General features: G+C 51.4%; 1 protein-coding gene across 1 annotated transcript in view; it reads left to right on the top strand.

Moving 5' to 3' along the window:
• The window catches only part of LOC129843321 (GATOR complex protein WDR59-like), a gene marked incomplete at its 3' end in the record, with an annotated part of 56,027 nt that overhangs the window by 6,191 nt on the left and 30,679 nt on the right, over positions 1-19,157 (top strand). Inside the window, exon 4 of the mRNA XM_055911950.1 lies at positions 1,116-1,201. Within this exon, the coding sequence (XP_055767925.1) occupies positions 1,116-1,201 (86 nt within the window). The remainder of the gene's footprint in view (positions 1-1,115; positions 1,202-19,157) is intronic.

The following is a 19,157-nucleotide window of genomic DNA, read 5'->3' as shown; positions in this document are numbered from 1 at the left end:
CATTGACCAGACGCTCTTATCTCATATCCAGAGAGTCATTGACCAGACACTCTTATCAGGAGAGTCATTGACCAGACACTCTTATCAGGAGAGTCATTGACCAGACACTCTTATCAGGAGAGTCATTGACCAGACACTCTTATCTCTTATCCAGAGAGTCATTGACCAGACACTCTTATCAGGAGAGTCATTGACCAGACACTCTTATCTCTTATCCAGAGAGTCATTGACCAGACACTCTTATCTCTTATCCAGAGAGTCATTGACCAGACACTCTTATCAGGAGAGTCATTGACCAGACACTCTTATCTCTTATCCAGAGAGTCATTGACCAGACACTCTTATCTCTTATCCAGAGAGTCATTGACCAGACGCTCTTATCCAGAGAGTCATTGACCAGACACTCTTATCAGGAGAGTCATTGACCAGACACTCTTATCTCTTATCCAGAGAGTCATTGACCAGACGCTCTTATCTCTTATCCAGAGAGTCATTGACCAGACACTCTTATCTCTTATCCAGAGAGTCATTGACCAGACACTCTTATCTCTTATCCAGAGAGTCATTGACCAGACACTCTTATCTCTTATCCAGAGAGTCATTGACCAGACACTCGTATCTCTTATCAGGAGAGTCATTGACCAGACACTCTTATCTCTTATCAGGAGAGTCATTGACCAGACGCTCTTATCTCTTATCCAGAGAGTCATTGACCAGACACTCTTATCAGGAGAGTCATTGACCAGACACTCTTATCTCTTATCCAGAGAGTCATTGACCAGACACTCTTATCTCTTATCCAGAGAGTCATTGACCAGACACTCTTATCTCTTATCCAGAGAGTCATTGACCAGACACTCTTATCTCTTATCCAGAGAGTCATTGACCAGACACTCTTATCAGGAGAGTCATTGACCAGACACTCTTATCTCTTATCCAGAGAGTCATTGACCAGACGCTCTTATCTCTTATCCAGAGAGTCATTGACCAGACACTCTTATCAGGAGAGAACAGAGTAACCAGCGTGTAGACCTGTACACGTGGTACCATAACATCCTGGTACCGAACAGACCCAGTCTCTGTGATCTGTCTGACAAGAGGTTTATGTTTTACAGAGTAACCAGCGTGTAGACCTCTACACGTGGCGTGATGGCGGTGGGGAGGTCCACGCCTCCCTGCAGGGACACACACGAGTCATCAGGTAACAAATGGGGATATGGTGTGATGTGGGACACAGCCTGATCTGTCTGGGTACTGTAGCTATACTCCCTATTCCCTATGGGTCAGCAGTAGTGTCCTGTACAGGGGATATGGTGTGGTGTGGGACACAGCCTGATCTGTCTATGTACTGTAGCTATACTCCCTATTCCCTATGGGTCAGCAGTAGTGCCCTGAACAGGGGATATGGTGTGATGTGGGACACAGCCTGATCTGTCTGGGTACTGTAGCTATACTCCCTATTCCCTATGGGTCAGCAGTAGTGTCCTGTACAGGGGATATGGTGTGGTGTGGGACACAGCCTGATCTGTCTATGTACTGTAGCTATACTCCCTATTCCCTATGGGTCAGAAGTAGTGCCCTATACAGGGGATATGGTGTGATGTGGGACACAGCCTGATCTGTCTGGGTACTGTAGCTATACTCCCTATTCCCTATGGGTCAGCAGTAGTGCCCTGTACAGGGGATATGGTGTGATGTGGGACACAGCCTGATCTGTCTGGGTACTGTAGCTATACTCCCTATTCCCTATGGGTCAGCAGTAGTGCCCTGTACAGGGGATATGGTGTGATGTGGGACACAGCCTGATCTGTCTGGGTACTGTAGCTATACTCCCTATTCCCTATGGGTCAGCAGTAGTGCCCTGTACAGGGGATATGGTGTGATGTGGGACACAGCCTGATCTGTCTGGGTACTGTAGCTATACTCCCTATTCCCTATGGGTCAGCAGTAGTGCCCTGTACAGGGGATATGGTGTGGGACACAGCCTGATCTGTCTGGGTACTGTAGCTATACTCCCTATTCCCTATGGGTCAGCAGTAGTGCCCTGTACAGGGGATATGGTGTGGGACACAGCCTGATCTGTCTGGGTACTGTAGCTATACTCCCTATTCCCTATGGGTCAGCAGTAGTGCCCTGTACAGGGGATATGGTGTGATGTGGGACACAGCCTGATCTGTCTGGGTACTGTAGCTATACTCCCTATTCCCTATGGGTCAGCAGTAGTGTCCTGTACAGGGGATATGGTGTGATGTGGGACACAGCCTGATCTGTCTGGGTACTGTAGCTATACTCCCTATTCCCTATGGGTCAGCAGTAGTGCCCTGTACAGGGGATATGGTGTGGGACACAGCCTGATCTGTCTGGGTACTGTAGCTATACTCCCTATTCCCTATGGGTCAGCAGTAGTGCCCTGTACAGGGGATATGGTGTGATGTGGGACACAGCCTGATCTGTCTGGGTACTGTAGCTATACTCCCTATTCCCTATGGGTCAGCAGTAGTGCCCTGTACAGGGGATATGGTGTGATGTGGGACACAGCCTGATCTGTCTGGGTACTGTAGCTATACTCCCTATTCCCTATGGGTCAGCAGTAGTGCCCTGTACAGGGGATATGGTGTGATGTGGGACACAGCCTGATCTGTCTGGGTACTGTAGCTATACTCCCTATTCCCTATGGGTCAGCAGTAGTGTCCTGTACAGGGGATATGGTGTGATGTGGGACACAGCCTGATCTGTCTGGGTACTGTAGCTATACTCCCTATTCCCTATGGGTCAGCAGTAGTGCCCTGTACAGGGGATATGGTGTGATGTGGGACACAGCCTGATCTGTCTGGGTACTGTAGCTATACTCCCTATTCCCTATGGGTCAGCAGTAGTGCCCTGTACAGGGGATATGGTGTGGGACACAGCCTGATCTGTCTGGGTACTGTAGCTATACTCCCTATTCCCTATGGGTCAGCAGTAGTGCCCTGTACAGGGGATATGGTGCGATGTGGGACACAGCCTGATCTGTCTGGGTACTGTAGCTATACTCCCTATTCCCTATGGGTCAGCAGTAGTGCCCTGTACAGGGGATATGGTGTGATGTGGGACACAGCCTGATCTGTCTATGTACTGTAGCTATACTCCCTATTCCCTATGGGTCAGCAGTAGTGCCCTGTACAGGGGATATGGTGTGGGACACAGCCTGATCTGTCTGGGTACTGTAGCTATACTCCCTATTCCCTATGGGTCAGCAGTAGTGTCCTGTACAGGGGATATGGTGTGGTGTGGGACACAGCCTGATCTGTCTGGGTACTGTAGCTATACTCCCTATTCCCTATGGGTCAGCAGTAGTGCCCTGTACAGGGGATATGGTGTGATGTGGGACACAGCCTGATCTGTCTGGGTACTGTAGCTATACTCCCTATTCCCTATGGGTCAGCAGTAGTGCCCTGTACAGGGGATATGGTGTGGGACACAGCCTGATCTGTCTGGGTACTGTAGCTATACTCCCTATTCCCTATGGGTCAGCAGTAGTGCCCTGTACAGGGGATATGGTGTGATGTGGGACACAGCCTGATCTGTCTGGGTACTGTAGCTATACTCCCTATTCCCTATGGGTCAGCAGTAGTGCCCTGTACAGGGGATATGATGTGGGACACAGCCTGATCTGTCTGGGTACTGTAGCTATACTCCCTATTCCCTATGGGTCAGCAGTAGTGCCCTGTACAGGGGATATGGTGTGATGTGGGACACAGCCTGATCTGTCTGGGTACTGTAGCTATACTCCCTATTCCCTATGGGTCAGCAGTAGTGCCCTGTACAGGGGATATGGTGTGATGTGGGACACAGCCTGATCTGTCTGGGTACTGTAGCTATACTCCCTATTCCCTATGGGTCAGCAGTAGTGCCCTGTACAGGGGATATGGTGTGATGTGGGACACAGCCTGATCTGTCTATGTACTGTAGCTATACTCCCTATTCCCTATGGGTCAGCAGTAGTGCCCTGTACAGGGGATATGATGTGATGTGGGACACAGCCTGATCTGTCTGGGTACTGTAGCTATACTCCCTATTCCCTATGGGTCAGCAGTAGTGCCCTGTACAGGGGATATGGTGTGGGACACAGCCTGATCTGTCTGGGTACTGTAGCTATACTCCCTATTCCCTATGGGTCAGCAGTAGTGCCCTGTACAGGGGATATGGTGTGATGTGGGACACAGCCTGATCTGTCTGGGTACTGTAGCTATACTCCCTATTCCCTATGGGTCAGCAGTAGTGCCCTGTACAGGGGATATGGTGTGGTGTGGGACACAGCCTGATCTGTCTATGTACTGTAGCTATACTCCCTATTCCCTATGGGTCAGCAGTAGTGCCCTGTACAGGGGATATGGTGTGATGTGGGACACAGCCTGATCTGTCTGGGTACTGTAGCTATACTCCCTATTCCCTATGGGTCAGCAGTAGTGCCCTGTACAGGGGATATGGTGTGATGTGGGACACAGCCTGATCTGTCTGGGTACTGTAGCTATACTCCCTATTCCCTATGGGTCAGCAGTAGTGCCCTGTACAGGGGATATGGTGTGATGTGGGACACAGCCTGATCTGTCTGGGTACTGTAGCTATACTCCCTATTCCCTATGGGTCAGCAGTACTGCCCTGTACAGGGGATATGGTGTGATGTGGGACACAGCCTGATCTGTCTGGGTACTGTAGCTATACTCCCTATTCCCTATGGGTCAGCAGTACTGCCCTGTACAGGGGATGTGGTGTGATGTGGGACACAGCCTGATCTGTCTGGGTACTGTAGCTATACTCCCTATTCCCTATGGGTCAGCAGTAGTGCCCTGTACAGGGGATATGGTGTGATGGGGACACAGCCTGATCTGTCTGGGTACTGTAGCTATACTCCCTATTCCCTATGGGTCAGCAGTAGTGCCCTGTACAGGGGATATGGTGTGATGTGGGACACAGCCTGATCTGTCTATGTACTGTAGCTATACTCCCTATTCCCTATGGGTCAGCAGTAGTGCCCTGTACAGGGGATATGGTGTGGGACACAGCCTGATCTGTCTGGGTACTGTAGCTATACTCCCTATTCCCTATGGGTCAGCAGTAGTGCCCTGTACAGGGGATATGATGTGGGACACAACCTGATCTGTCTATGTACTGTAGCTATACTCCCTATTCCCTATGGGTCAGCAGTAGTGCCCTGTACAGGGGATATGGTGTGGGACACAGCCTGATCTGTCTATGTACTGTAGCTATATTCCCTATTCCCTATGGGTCAGCAGTAGTGCCCTGTACAGGGGATATGGTGTGATGTGGGACACAGCCTGATCTGTCTGGGTACTGTAGCTATACTCCCTATTCCCTATGGGTCAGCAGTAGTGTCCTGTACAGGGGATATGATGTGGGACACAGCCTGATCTGTCTGGGTACTGTAGCTATACTCCCTATTCCCTATGGGTCAGCAGTAGTGCCCTGTACAGGGGATATGGTGTGATGTGGGACACAACCTGATCTGTCTGGGTACTGTAGCTATACTCCCTATTCCCTATGGGTCAGCAGTAGTGTCCTGTACAGGGGATATGGTGTGATGTGGGACACAGCCTGATCTGTCTGGGTACTGTAGCTATACTCCCTATTCCCTATGGGTCAGCAGTAGTGCCCTGTACAGGGGATATGGTGTGGGACACAGCCTGATCTGTCTGGGTACTGTAGCTATACTCCCTATTCCCTATGGGTCAGCAGTAGTGCCCTGTACAGGGGATATGGTGTGGTGTGGGACACAGCCTGATCTGTCTGGGTACTGTAGCTATACTCCCTATTCCCTATGGGTCAGCAGTAGTGCCCTGTACAGGGGATATGGTGTGGGACACAGCCTGATCTGTCTGGGTACTGTAGCTATACTCCCTATTCCCTATGGGTCAGCAGTAGTGCCCTGTACAGGGGATATGGTGTGGGACACAGCCTGATCTGTCTGGGTACTGTAGCTATACTCCCTATTCCCTATGGGTCAGCAGTAGTGCCCTGTACAGGGGATATGGTGTGATGTGGGACACAGCCTGATCTGTCTGGGTACTGTAGCTATACTCCCTATTCCCTATGGGTCAGCAGTAGTGCCCTGTACAGGGGATATGGTGTGATGTGGGACACAGCCTGATCTGTCTGGGTACTGTAGCTATACTCCCTATTCCCTATGGGTCAGCAGTAGTGTCCTGTACAGGGGATATGGTGTGGTGTGGGACACAGCCTGATCTGTCTGGGTACTGTAGCTATACTCCCTATTCCCTATGGGTCAGCAGTAGTGTCCTGTACAGGGGATATGGTGTGGGACACAGCCTGATCTGTCTGGGTACTGTAGCTATACTCCCTATTCCCTATGGGTCAGCAGTAGTGCCCTGTACAGGGGATATGGTGTGATGTGGGACACAGCCTGATCTGTCTGGGTACTGTAGCTATACTCCCTATTCCCTATGGGTCAGCAGTAGTGCCCTGTACAGGGGATATGGTGTGATGTGGGACACAGCCTGATCTGTCTGGGTACTGTAGCTATACTCCCTATTCCCTATGGGTCAGCAGTAGTGCCCTGTACAGGGGATATGGTGTGGGACACAGCCTGATCTGTCTGGGTACTGTAGCTATACTCCCTATTCCCTATGGGTCAGCAGTAGTGCCCTGTACAGGGGATATGGTGTGATGTGGGACACAGCCTGATCTGTCTGGGTACTGTAGCTATACTCCCTATTCCCTATGGGTCAGCAGTAGTGCCCTGTACAGGGGATATGGTGTGGTGTGGGACACAGCCTGATCTGTCTGGGTACTGTAGCTATACTCCCTATTCCCTATGGGTCAGCAGTAGTGCCCTGTACAGGGGATATGGTGTGGGACACAGCTTGATCTGTCTATGTACTGTAGGTATACTCCCTATTCCCTATGGGTCAGCAGTAGTGCCCTGTACAGGGGATATGGTGTGGGACACAGCCTGATCTGTCTGGGTACTGTAGCTATACTCCCTATTTCCTATGGGTCAGCAGTAGTGCCCTGTACAGGGGATATGGTGTGATGTGGGACACAGCCTGATCTGTCTGGGTACTGTAGCTATACTCCCTATTCCCTATGGGTCAGCAGTAGTGCCCTGTACAGGGGATATGGTGTGGTGTGGGACACAGCCTGATCTGTCTGGGTACTGTAGCTATACTCCCTATTCCCTATGGGTCAGCAGTAGTGCCCTGTACAGGGGATATGGTGTGATGTGGGACACAACCTGATCTGTCTGGGTACTGTAGCTATACTCCCTATTCCCTATGGGTCAGCAGTAGTGCCCTGTACAGGGGATATGGTGTGATGTGGGACACAGCCTGATCTGTCTATGTACTGTAGCTATACTCCCTATTCCCTATGGGTCAGCAGTAGTGCCCTGTACAGGGGATGTGGTGTGGGACACAGCCTGATCTGTCTGGGTACTGTAGCTATACTCCCTATTCCCTATGGGTCAGCAGTAGTGCCCTGTACAGGGGATATGGTGCGATGTGGGACACAGCCTGATCTGTCTATGTACTGTAGCTATACTCCCTATTTCCTATGGGTCAGCAGTAGTGCCCTGTACAGGGGATATGGTGCGATGTGGGACACAGCCTGATCTGTCTGGGTACTGTAGCTATACTCCCTATTCCCTATGGGTCAGCAGTAGTGCCCTGTACAGGGGATATGGTGCGATGTGGGACACAGCCTGATCTGTCTGGGTACTGTAGCTATACTCCCTATTCCCTATGGGTCAGCAGTAGTGCCCTGTACAGGGGATATGGTGTGATGTGGGACACAGCCTGATCTGTCTGGGTACTGTAGCTATACTCCCTATTCCCTATGGGTCAGCAGCAGTAGTGCCCTGTACAGGGGATATGGTGTGGGACACAGCCTGATCTGTCTGGGTACTGTAGCTATACTCCCTATTCCCTATGGGTCAGCAGTAGTGCCCTGTACAGGGGATATGGTGCGATGTGGGACACAGCCTGATCTGTCTGGGTACTGTAGCTATACTCCCTATTCCCTATGGGTCAGCAGTAGTGCCCTGTACAGGGGATATGGTGTGATGTGGGACACAGCCTGATCTGTCTGGGTACTGTAGCTATACTCCCTATTCCCTATGGGTCAGCAGTAGTGCCCTGTACAGGGGATATGGTGTGGGACACAGCCTGATCTGTCTGGGTACTGTAGCTATACTCCCTATTCCCTATGGGTCAGCAGTAGTGCCCTGTACAGGGGATATGGTGTGGGACACAGCCTGATCTGTCTGGGTACTGTAGCTATACTCCCTATTCCCTATGGGTCAGCAGTAGTGCCCTGTACAGGGGATATGATGTGGGACACAGCCTGATCTGTCTGGGTACTGTAGCTATACTCCCTATTCCCTATGGGTCAGCAGTAGTGCCCTGTACAGGGGATATGGTGTGATGTGGGACACAGCCTGATCTGTCTGGGTACTGTAGCTATACTCCCTATTCCCTATGGGTCAGCAGTAGTGCCCTGTACAGGGGATATGGTGTGATGTGGGACACAGCCTGATCTGTCTGGGTACTGTAGCTATACTCCCTATTCCCTATGGGTCAGCAGTAGTGCCCTGTACAGGGGATATGGTGTGATGTGGGACACAGCCTGATCTGTCTGGGTACTGTAGCTATACTCCCTATTCCCTATGGGTCAGCAGTAGTGCCCTGTACAGGGGATATGATGTGATGTGGGACACAGCCTGATCTGTCTGGGTACTGTAGCTATACTCCCTATTCCCTATGGGTCAGCAGTAGTGCCCTGTACAGGGGATATGGTGTGGGACACAGCCTGATCTGTCTGGGTACTGTAGCTATACTCCCTATTCCCTATGGGTCAGCAGTAGTGCCCTGTACAGGGGATATGGTGTGATGTGGGACACAGCCTGATCTGTCTGGGTACTGTAGCTATACTCCCTATTCCCTATGGGTCAGCAGTAGTGCCCTGTACAGGGGATATGGTGTGATGTGGGACACAGCCTGATCTGTCTGGGTACTGTAGCTATACTCCCTATTCCCTATGGGTCAGCAGTAGTGCCCTGTACAGGGGATATGGTGTGATGTGGGACACAGCCTGATCTGTCTGGGTACTGTAGCTATACTCCCTATTCCCTATGGGTCAGCAGTAGTGCCCTGTACAGGGGATATGATGTGGGACACAGCCTGATCTGTCTGGGTACTGTAGCTATACTCCCTATTCCCTATGGGTCAGCAGTAGTGCCCTGTACAGGGGATATGATGTGGGACACAACCTGATCTGTCTGGGTACTGTAGCTATACTCCCTATTCCCTATGGGTCAGCAGTAGTGCCCTGTACAGGGGATATGGTGTGGTGTGGGACACAGCCTGATCTGTCTATGTACTGTAGCTATACTCCCTATTCCCTATGGGTCAGCAGTAGTGCCCTGTACAGGGGATATGGTGTGATGTGGGACACAGCCTGATCTGTCTGGGTACTGTAGCTATACTCCCTATTCCCTATGGGTCAGCAGTAGTGCCCTGTACAGGGGATATGGTGTGGGACACAGCCTGATCTGTCTGGGTACTGTAGCTATACTCCCTATTCCCTATGGGTCAGCAGTAGTGCCCTGTACAGGGGATATGGTGTGATGTGGGACACAGCCTGATCTGTCTGGGTACTGTAGCTATACTCCCTATTCCCTATGGGTCAGCAGTAGTGTCCTGTACAGGGGATATGGTGTGGGACACAGCCTGATCTGTCTGGGTACTGTAGCTATACTCCCTATTCCCTATGGGTCAGCAGTAGTGCCCTGTACAGGGGATATGGTGTGATGTGGGACACAGCCTGATCTGTCTGGGTACTGTAGCTATACTCCCTATTCCCTATGGGTCAGCAGTAGTGTCCTGTACAGGGGATATGGTGTGATGTGGGACACAGCCTGATCTGTCTGGGTACTGTAGCTATACTCCCTATTCCCTATGGGTCAGCAGTAGTGCCCTGTACAGGGGATATGATGTGATGTGGGACACAGCCTGATCTGTCTATGTACTTTAGCTATACTCCCTATTCCCTATGGGTCAGCAGTAGTGCCCTGTACAGGGGATATGGTGTGGGACACAGCCTGATCTGTCTGGGTACTGTAGCTATACTCCCTATTCCCTATGGGTCAGCAGTAGTGCCCTGTACAGGGGATATGATGTGGGACACAGCCTGATCTGTCTGGGTACTGTAGCTATACTCCCTATTCCCTATGGGTCAGCAGTAGTGTCCTGTACAGGGGATATGGTGTGATGTGGGACACAGCCTGATCTGTCTGGGTACTGTAGCTATACTCCCTATTCCCTATGGGTCAGCAGTAGTGTCCTGTACAGGGGATATGGTGTGGTGTGGGACACAGCCTGATCTGTCTGGGTACTGTAGCTATACTCCCTATTCCCTATGGGTCAGCAGTAGTGCCCTGTACAGGGGATATGGTGTGATGTGGGACACAGCCTGATCTGTCTATGTACTGTAGCTATACTCCCTATTCCCTATGGGTCAGCAGTAGTGCCCTGTACAGGGGATATGGTGTGATGTGGGACACAGCCTGATCTGTCTATGTACTGTAGCTATACTCCCTATTCCCTATGGGTCAGCAGTAGTGCCCTGTACAGGGGATATGGTGTGATGTGGGACACAGCCTGATCTGTCTGGGTACTGTAGCTATACTCCCTATTCCCTATGGGTCAGCAGTAGTGCCCTGTACAGGGGATATGGTGTGGGGACACAGCCTGATCTGTCTGGGTACTGTAGCTATACTCCCTATTCCCTATGGGTCAGCAGTAGTGCCCTGTACAGGGGATATGGTGTGATGTGGGACACAGCCTGATCTGTCTGGGTACTGTAGCTATACTCCCTATTCCCTATGGGTCAGCAGTAGTGCCCTGTACAGGGGATATGGTGTGATGTGGGACACAGCCTGATCTGTCTGGGTACTGTAGCTATACTCCCTATTCCCTATGGGTCAGCAGTAGTGCCCTGTACAGGGGATATGGTGTGGGGACACAGCCTGATCTGTCTGGGTACTGTAGCTATACTCCCTATTCCCTATGGGTCAGCAGTAGTGCCCTGTACAGGGGATATGGTGTGATGTGGGACACAGCCTGATCTGTCTGGGTACTGTAGCTATACTCCCTATTCCCTATGGGTCAGCAGTAGTGCCCTGTACAGGGGATATGGTGTGATGTGGGACACAGCCTGATCTGTCTGGGTACTGTAGCTATACTCCCTATTCCCTATGGGTCAGCAGTAGTGCCCTGTACAGGGGATATGGTGTGATGTGGGACACAGCCTGATCTGTCTGGGTACTGTAGCTATACTCCCTATTCCCTATGGGTCAGCAGTAGTGCCCTGTACAGGGGATATGGTGTGATGTGGGACACAGCCTGATCTGTCTGGGTACTGTAGCTATACTCCCTATTCCCTATGGGTCAGCAGTAGTGCCCTGTACAGGGGATATGGTGTGATGTGGGACACAGCCTGATCTGTCTATGTACTGTAGCTATACTCCCTATTCCCTATGGGTCAGCAGTAGTGCCCTGTACAGGGGATATGGTGTGATGTGGGACACAGCCTGATCTGTCTGGGTACTGTAGCTATACTCCCTATTCCCTATGGGTCAGCAGTAGTGCCCTGTACAGGGGATATGGTGTGGGACACAGCCTGATCTGTCTGGGTACTGTAGCTATACTCCCTATTCCCTATGGGTCAGCAGTAGTGCCCTGTACAGGGGATATGGTGTGATGTGGGACACAGCCTGATCTGTCTGGGTACTGTAGCTATACTCCCTATTCCCTATGGGTCAGCAGTAGTGCCCTGTACAGGGGATATGGTGTGTGGGACACAGCCTGATCTGTCTGGGTACTGTAGCTATACTCCCTATTCCCTATGGGTCAGCAGTAGTGCCCTGTACAGGGGATATGGTGTGATGTGGGACACAGCCTGATCTGTCTGGGTACTGTAGCTATACTCCCTATTCCCTATGGGTCAGCAGTAGTGCCCTGTACAGGGGATATGGTGTGGTGTGGGACACAGCCTGATCTGTCTGGGTACTGTAGCTATACTCCCTATTCCCTATGGGTCAGCAGTAGTGCCCTGTACAGGGGATATGGTGTGGGACACAGCCTGATCTGTCTATGTACTGTAGGTATACTCCCTATTCCCTATGGGTCAGCAGTAGTGCCCTGTACAGGGGATATGGTGTGGGACACAGCCTGATCTGTCTGGGTACTGTAGCTATACTCCCTATTCCCTATGGGTCAGAAGTAGTGCCCTGTACAGGGGATATGGTGTGATGTGGGACACAGCCTGATCTGTCTATGTACTGTAGCTATACTCCCTATTCCCTATGGGTCAGCAGTAGTGCCCTGTACAGGGGATATGGTGTGATGTGGGACACAGCCTGATCTGTCTATGTACTGTAGCTATACTCCCTATTCCCTATGGGTCAGCAGTAGTGCCCTGTACAGGGGATATGGTGTGATGTGGGACACAGCCTGATCTGTCTGGGTACTGTAGCTATACTCCCTATTCCCTATGGGTCAGCAGTAGTGCCCTGTACAGGGGATATGGTGTGATGTGGGACACAACCTGATCTGTCTGGGTACTGTAGCTATACTCCCTATTCCCTATGGGTCAGCAGTAGTGCCCTGTACAGGGGATATGGTGTGATGTGGGACACAGCCTGATCTGTCTATGTACTGTAGCTATACTCCCTATTCCCTATGGGTCAGCAGTAGTGCCCTGTACAGGGGATGTGGTGTGGGACACAGCCTGATCTGTCTGGGTACTGTAGCTATACTCCCTATTCCCTATGGGTCAGCAGTAGTGCCCTGTACAGGGGATATGGTGCGATGTGGGACACAGCCTGATCTGTCTATGTACTGTAGCTATACTCCCTATTCCCTATGGGTCAGCAGTAGTGCCCTGTACAGGGGATATGGTGCGATGTGGGACACAGCCTGATCTGTCTGGGTACTGTAGCTATACTCCCTATTCCCTATGGGTCAGCAGTAGTGCCCTGTACAGGGGATATGGTGCGATGTGGGACACAGCCTGATCTGTCTGGGTACTGTAGCTATACTCCCTATTCCCTATGGGTCAGCAGTAGTGCCCTGTACAGGGGATATGGTGTGATGTGGGACACAGCCTGATCTGTCTGGGTACTGTAGCTATACTCCCTATTCCCTATGGGTCAGCAGTAGTGCCCTGTACAGGGGATATGGTGTGATGTGGGACACAGCCTGATCTGTCTGGGTACTGTAGCTATACTCCCTATTCCCTATGGGTCAGCAGTAGTGCCCTGTACAGGGGATATGGTGTGGGACACAGCCTGATCTGTCTGGGTACTGTAGCTATACTCCCTATTCCCTATGGGTCAGCAGTAGTGCCCTGTACAGGGGATATGATGTGATGTGGGACACAGCCTGATCTGTCTGGGTACTGTAGCTATACTCCCTATTCCCTATGGGTCAGCAGTAGTGCCCTGTACAGGGGATATGGTGTGATGTGGGACACAGCCTGATCTGTCTGGGTACTGTAGCTATACTCCCTATTCCCTATGGGTCAGCAGTAGTGCCCTGTACAGGGGATATGGTGTGGGACACAGCCTGATCTGTCTGGGTACTGTAGCTATACTCCCTATTCCCTATGGGTCAGCAGTAGTGCCCTGTACAGGGGATATGGTGTGGGACACAGCCTGATCTGTCTGGGTACTGTAGCTATACTCCCTATTCCCTATGGGTCAGCAGTAGTGCCCTGTACAGGGGATATGATGTGGGACACAGCCTGATCTGTCTGGGTACTGTAGCTATACTCCCTATTCCCTATGGGTCAGCAGTAGTGCCCTGTACAGGGGATATGGTGTGATGTGGGACACAGCCTGATCTGTCTGGGTACTGTAGCTATACTCCCTATTCCCTATGGGTCAGCAGTAGTGCCCTGTACAGGGGATATGGTGTGATGTGGGACACAGCCTGATCTGTCTGGGTACTGTAGCTATACTCCCTATTCCCTATGGGTCAGCAGTAGTGCCCTGTACAGGGGATATGGTGTGATGTGGGACACAGCCTGATCTGTCTGGGTACTGTAGCTATACTCCCTATTCCCTATGGGTCAGCAGTAGTGCCCTGTACAGGGGATATGGTGTGATGTGGGACACAGCCTGATCTGTCTGGGTACTGTAGCTATACTCCCTATTCCCTATGGGTCAGCAGTAGTGCCCTGTACAGGGGATATGATGTGGGACACAGCCTGATCTGTCTGGGTACTGTAGCTATACTCCCTATTCCCTATGGGTCAGCAGTAGTGCCCTGTACAGGGGATATGGTGTGGGACACAGCCTGATCTGTCTGGGTACTGTAGCTATACTCCCTATTCCCTATGGGTCAGCAGTAGTGCCCTGTACAGGGGATATGGTGTGATGTGGGACACAGCCTGATCTGTCTGGGTACTGTAGCTATACTCCCTATTCCCTATGGGTCAGCAGTAGTGCCCTGTACAGGGGATATGGTGTGGTGTGGGACACAGCCTGATCTGTCTGGGTACTGTAGCTATACTCCCTATTCCCTATGGGTCAGCAGTAGTGTCCTGTACAGGGGATATGGTGTGATGTGGGACACAGCCTGATCTGTCTGGGTACTGTAGCTATACTCCCTACGCCCTATGGGTCAGCAGTAGTGCCCTGTACAGGGGATATGGTGTGGGACACAGCCTGATCTGTCTGGGTACTGTAGCTATACTCCCTATTCCCTATGGGTCAGCAGTAGTGTCCTGTACAGGGGATATGGTGTGGTGTGGGACACAGCCTGATCTGTCTGGGTACTGTAGCTATACTCCCTATTCCCTATGGGTCAGCAGTAGTGCCCTGTACAGGGGATATGGTGTGATGTGGGACACAGCCTGATCTGTCTATGTACTGTAGCTATACTCCCTATTCCCTATGGGTCAGCAGTAGTGCCCTGTACAGGGGATATGGTGTGATGTGGGACACAGCCTGATCTGTCTGGGTACTGTAGCTATACTCCCTATTCCCTATGGGTCAGCAGTAGTGTCCTGTACAGGGGATATGGTGTGGGACACAGCCTGATCTGTCTGGGTACTGTAGCTATACTCCCTATTCCCTATGGGTCAGCAGTAGTGCCCTGTACAGGGGATATGATGTGATGTGGGACACAGCCTGATCTGTCTATGTACTGTAGCTATACTCCCTATTCCCTATGGGTCAGCAGTAGTGCCCTGTACAGGGGATATGGTGTGGGACACATTCTGATCTGTCTGGGTACTGTAGCTATACTCCCTATTCCCTATGGGTCAGCAGTAGTGCCCTGTACAGGGGATATGGTGTGGTGTGGGACACAGCCTGATCTGTCTGGGTACTGTAGCTATACTCCCTATTCCCTATGGGTCAGCAGTAGTGTCCTGTACAGGGGATATGGTGTGATGTGGGACACAGCCTGATCTGTCTGGGTACTGTAGCTATACTCCCTATTCCCTATGGGTCAGCAGTAGTGCCCTGTACAGGGGATATGGTGTGGGACACAGCCTGATCTGTCTGGGTACTGTAGCTATACTCCCTATTCCCTATGGGTCAGCAGTAGTGTCCTGTACAGGGGATATGGTGTGGTGTGGGACACAGCCTGATCTGTCTGGGTACTGTAGCTATACTCCCTATTCCCTATGGGTCAGCAGTAGTGCCCTGTACAGGGGATATGGTGTGATGTGGGACACAGCCTGATCTGTCTATGTACTGTAGCTATACTCCCTATTCCCTATGGGTCAGCAGTAGTGCCCTGTACAGGGGATATGGTGTGATGTGGGACACAGCCTGATCTGTCTGGGTACTGTAGCTATACTCCCTATTCCCTATGGGTCAGCAGTAGTGCCCTGTACAGGGGATATGGTGTGGGACACAGCCTGATCTGTCTGGGTACTGTAGCTATACTCCCTATTCCCTATGGGTCAGCAGTAGTGCCCTGTACAGGGGATATGGTGTGATGTGGGACACAGCCTGATCTGTCTGGGTACTGTAGCTATACTCCCTATTCCCTATGGGTCAGCAGTAGTGCCCTGTACAGGGGATATGGTGTGATGTGGGACACAGCCTGATCTGTCTGGGTACTGTAGCTATACTCCCTATTCCCTATGGGTCAGCAGTAGTGCCCTGTACAGGGGATATGGTGTGGGACACAGCCTGATCTGTCTGGGTACTGTAGCTATACTCCCTATTCCCTATGGGTCAGCAGTAGTGCCCTGTACAGGGGATATGGTGTGATGTGGGACACAGCCTGATCTGTCTGGGTACTGTAGCTATACTCCCTATTCCCTATGGGTCAGCAGTAGTGCCCTGTACAGGGGATATGGTGTGATGTGGGACACAGCCTGATCTGTCTGGGTACTGTAGCTATACTCCCTATTCCCTATGGGTCAGCAGTAGTGCCCTGTACAGGGGATATGGTGTGGGACACAGCCTGATCTGTCTGGGTACTGTAGCTATACTCCCTATTCCCTATGGGTCAGCAGTAGTGCCCTGTACAGGGGATATGGTGTGATGTGGGACACAGCCTGATCTGTCTGGGTACTGTAGCTATACTCCCTATTCCCTATGGGTCAGCAGTAGTGCCCTGTACAGGGGATATGGTGTGATGTGGGACACAACCTGATCTGTCTGGGTACTGTAGCTATACTCCCTATTCCCTATGGGTCAGCAGTAGTGCCCTGTACAGGGGATATGGTGTGATGTGGGACACAGCCTGATCTGTCTATGTACTGTAGCTATACTCCCTATTCCCTATGGGTCAGCAGTAGTGCCCTATACAGGGGATATGGTGTGATGTGGGACACAGCCTGATCTGTCTGGGTACTGTAGCTATACTCCCTATTCCCTATGGGTCAGCAGTAGTGCCCTGTACAGGGGATATGGTGTGATGTGGGACACAGCCTGATCTGTCTGGGTACTGTAGCTATACTCCCTATTCCCTATGGGTCAGCAGTAGTGCCCTGTACAGGGGATATGGTGTGATGTGGGACACAGCCTGATCTGTCTATGTACTGTAGCTATACTCCCTATTCCCTATGGGTCAGCAGTAGTGCCCTGTACAGGGGATATGGTGTGATGTGGGACACAGCCTGATCTGTCTGGGTACTGTAGCTATACTCCCTATTCCCTATGGGTCAGCAGTAGTGCCCTGTACAGGGGATATGGTGTGATGTGGGACACAGCCTGATCTGTCTGGGTACTGTAGCTATACTCCCTATTCCCTATGGGTCAGCAGTAGTGCCCTGTACAGGGGATATGGTGTGGGACACAGCCTGATCTGTCTGGGTACTGTAGCTATACTCCCTATTCCCTATGGGTCAGCAGTAGTGCCCTGTACAGGGGATATGGTGTGGGACACAGCCTGATCTGTCTGGGTACTGTAGCTATACTCCCTATTCCCTATGGGTCAGCAGTAGTGCCCTGTACAGGGGATATGGTGTGGGACACAGCCTGATCTGTCTGGGTACTGTAGCTATACTCCCTATTCCCTATGGGTCAGCAGTAGTGCCCTGTACAGGGGATATGGTGTGATGTGGGACACAGCCTGATCTGTCTGGGTACTGTAGCTATACTCCCTATTCCCTATGGGTCAGCAGTAGTGCCCTGTACAGGGGATATGGTGTGGGACACAGCCTGATCTGTCTGGGTACTGTAGCTATACTCCCTATTCCCTATGGGTCAGCAGTAGTGCCCTGTACAGGGGATATGGTGTGATGTGGGACACAGCCTGATCTGTCTGGGTACTGTAGCTATACTCCCTATTCCCTATGGGTCAGCAGTAGTGTCCTGTACAGGGGATATGGTGTGGGACACAGCCTGATCTGTCTGGGTACTGTAGCTATACTCCCTATTCCCTATGGGTCAGCAGTAGTGCCCTGTACAGGGGATATGGTGTGATGTGGGACACAGCCTGATCTGTCTGGGTACTGTAGCTATACTCCCTATTCCCTATGGGTCAGCAGTAGTGCCCTGTACAGGGGATATGATGTGATGTGGGACACAGCCTGATCTGTCTATGTACTGTAGCTATACTCCCTATTCCCTATGGGTCAGCAGTAGTGCCCTGTACAGGGGATATGGTGTGGGACACAGCCTGATCTGTCTGGGTACTGTAGCTATACTCCCTATTCCCTATGGGTCAGCAGTAGTGTCCTGTACAGGGGACATGGTGTGGTGTGGGACACAGCCTGATCTGTCTGGGTACTGTAGCTATACTCCCTATTCCCTATGGGTCAGCAGTAGTGCCCTGTACAGGGGATATGATGTGGGACACAGCCTGATCTGTCTGGGTACTGTAGCTATACTCCCTGTTCCCTATGGGTCAGCAGTAGTGCCCTGTACAGGGGATATGGTGTGGGACACAGCCTGATCTGTCTGGGTACTGTAGCTATACTCCCTATTCCCTATGGGTCAGCAGTAGTGCCCTGCACAGGGGATATGGTGTGATGTGGGACACAGCCTGATCTGTCTATGTACTGTAGCTATACTCCCTATTCCCTATGGGTCAGCAGTAGTGCCCTGTACAGGGGATATGGTGTGATGTGGGACACAGCCTGATCTGTCTGGGTACTGTAGCTATACTCCCTATTCCCTATGGGTCAGCAGTAGTGCCCTGAACAGGGGATATGGTGCGATGTGGGACACAGCCTGATCTGTCTGGGTACTGTAGCTATACTCCCTATTCCCTATGGGTCAGCAGTAGTGCCCTGTACAGGGGATATGGTGTGATGTGGGACACAGCCTGATCTGTCTGGGTACTGTAGCTATACTCCCTATTCCCTATGGGTCAGCAGTAGTGCCCTGTACAGGGGATATGGTGTGATGTGGGACACAGCCTGATCTGTCTGGGTACTGTAGCTATACTCCCTATTCCCTATGGGTCAGCAGTAGTGCCCTGCACAGGGGATATGGTGTGATGTGGGACACAGCCTGATCTGTCTATGTACTGTAGCTATACTCCCTATTCCCTATGGGTCAGCAGTAGTGCCCTGTACAGGGGATATGGTGTGATGTGGGACACAGCCTGATCTGTCTGGGTACTGTAGCTATACTCCCTATTCCCTATGGGTCAGCAGTAGTGCCCTGTACA

This window comes from Salvelinus fontinalis, unplaced genomic scaffold (assembly GCF_029448725.1).
Source record: "Salvelinus fontinalis isolate EN_2023a unplaced genomic scaffold, ASM2944872v1 scaffold_0113, whole genome shotgun sequence".
In the NCBI taxonomy this organism is placed as follows: domain Eukaryota; kingdom Metazoa; phylum Chordata; class Actinopteri; order Salmoniformes; family Salmonidae; genus Salvelinus; species Salvelinus fontinalis.
This window is presented reverse-complemented; position numbering and strand designations above follow the sequence as displayed.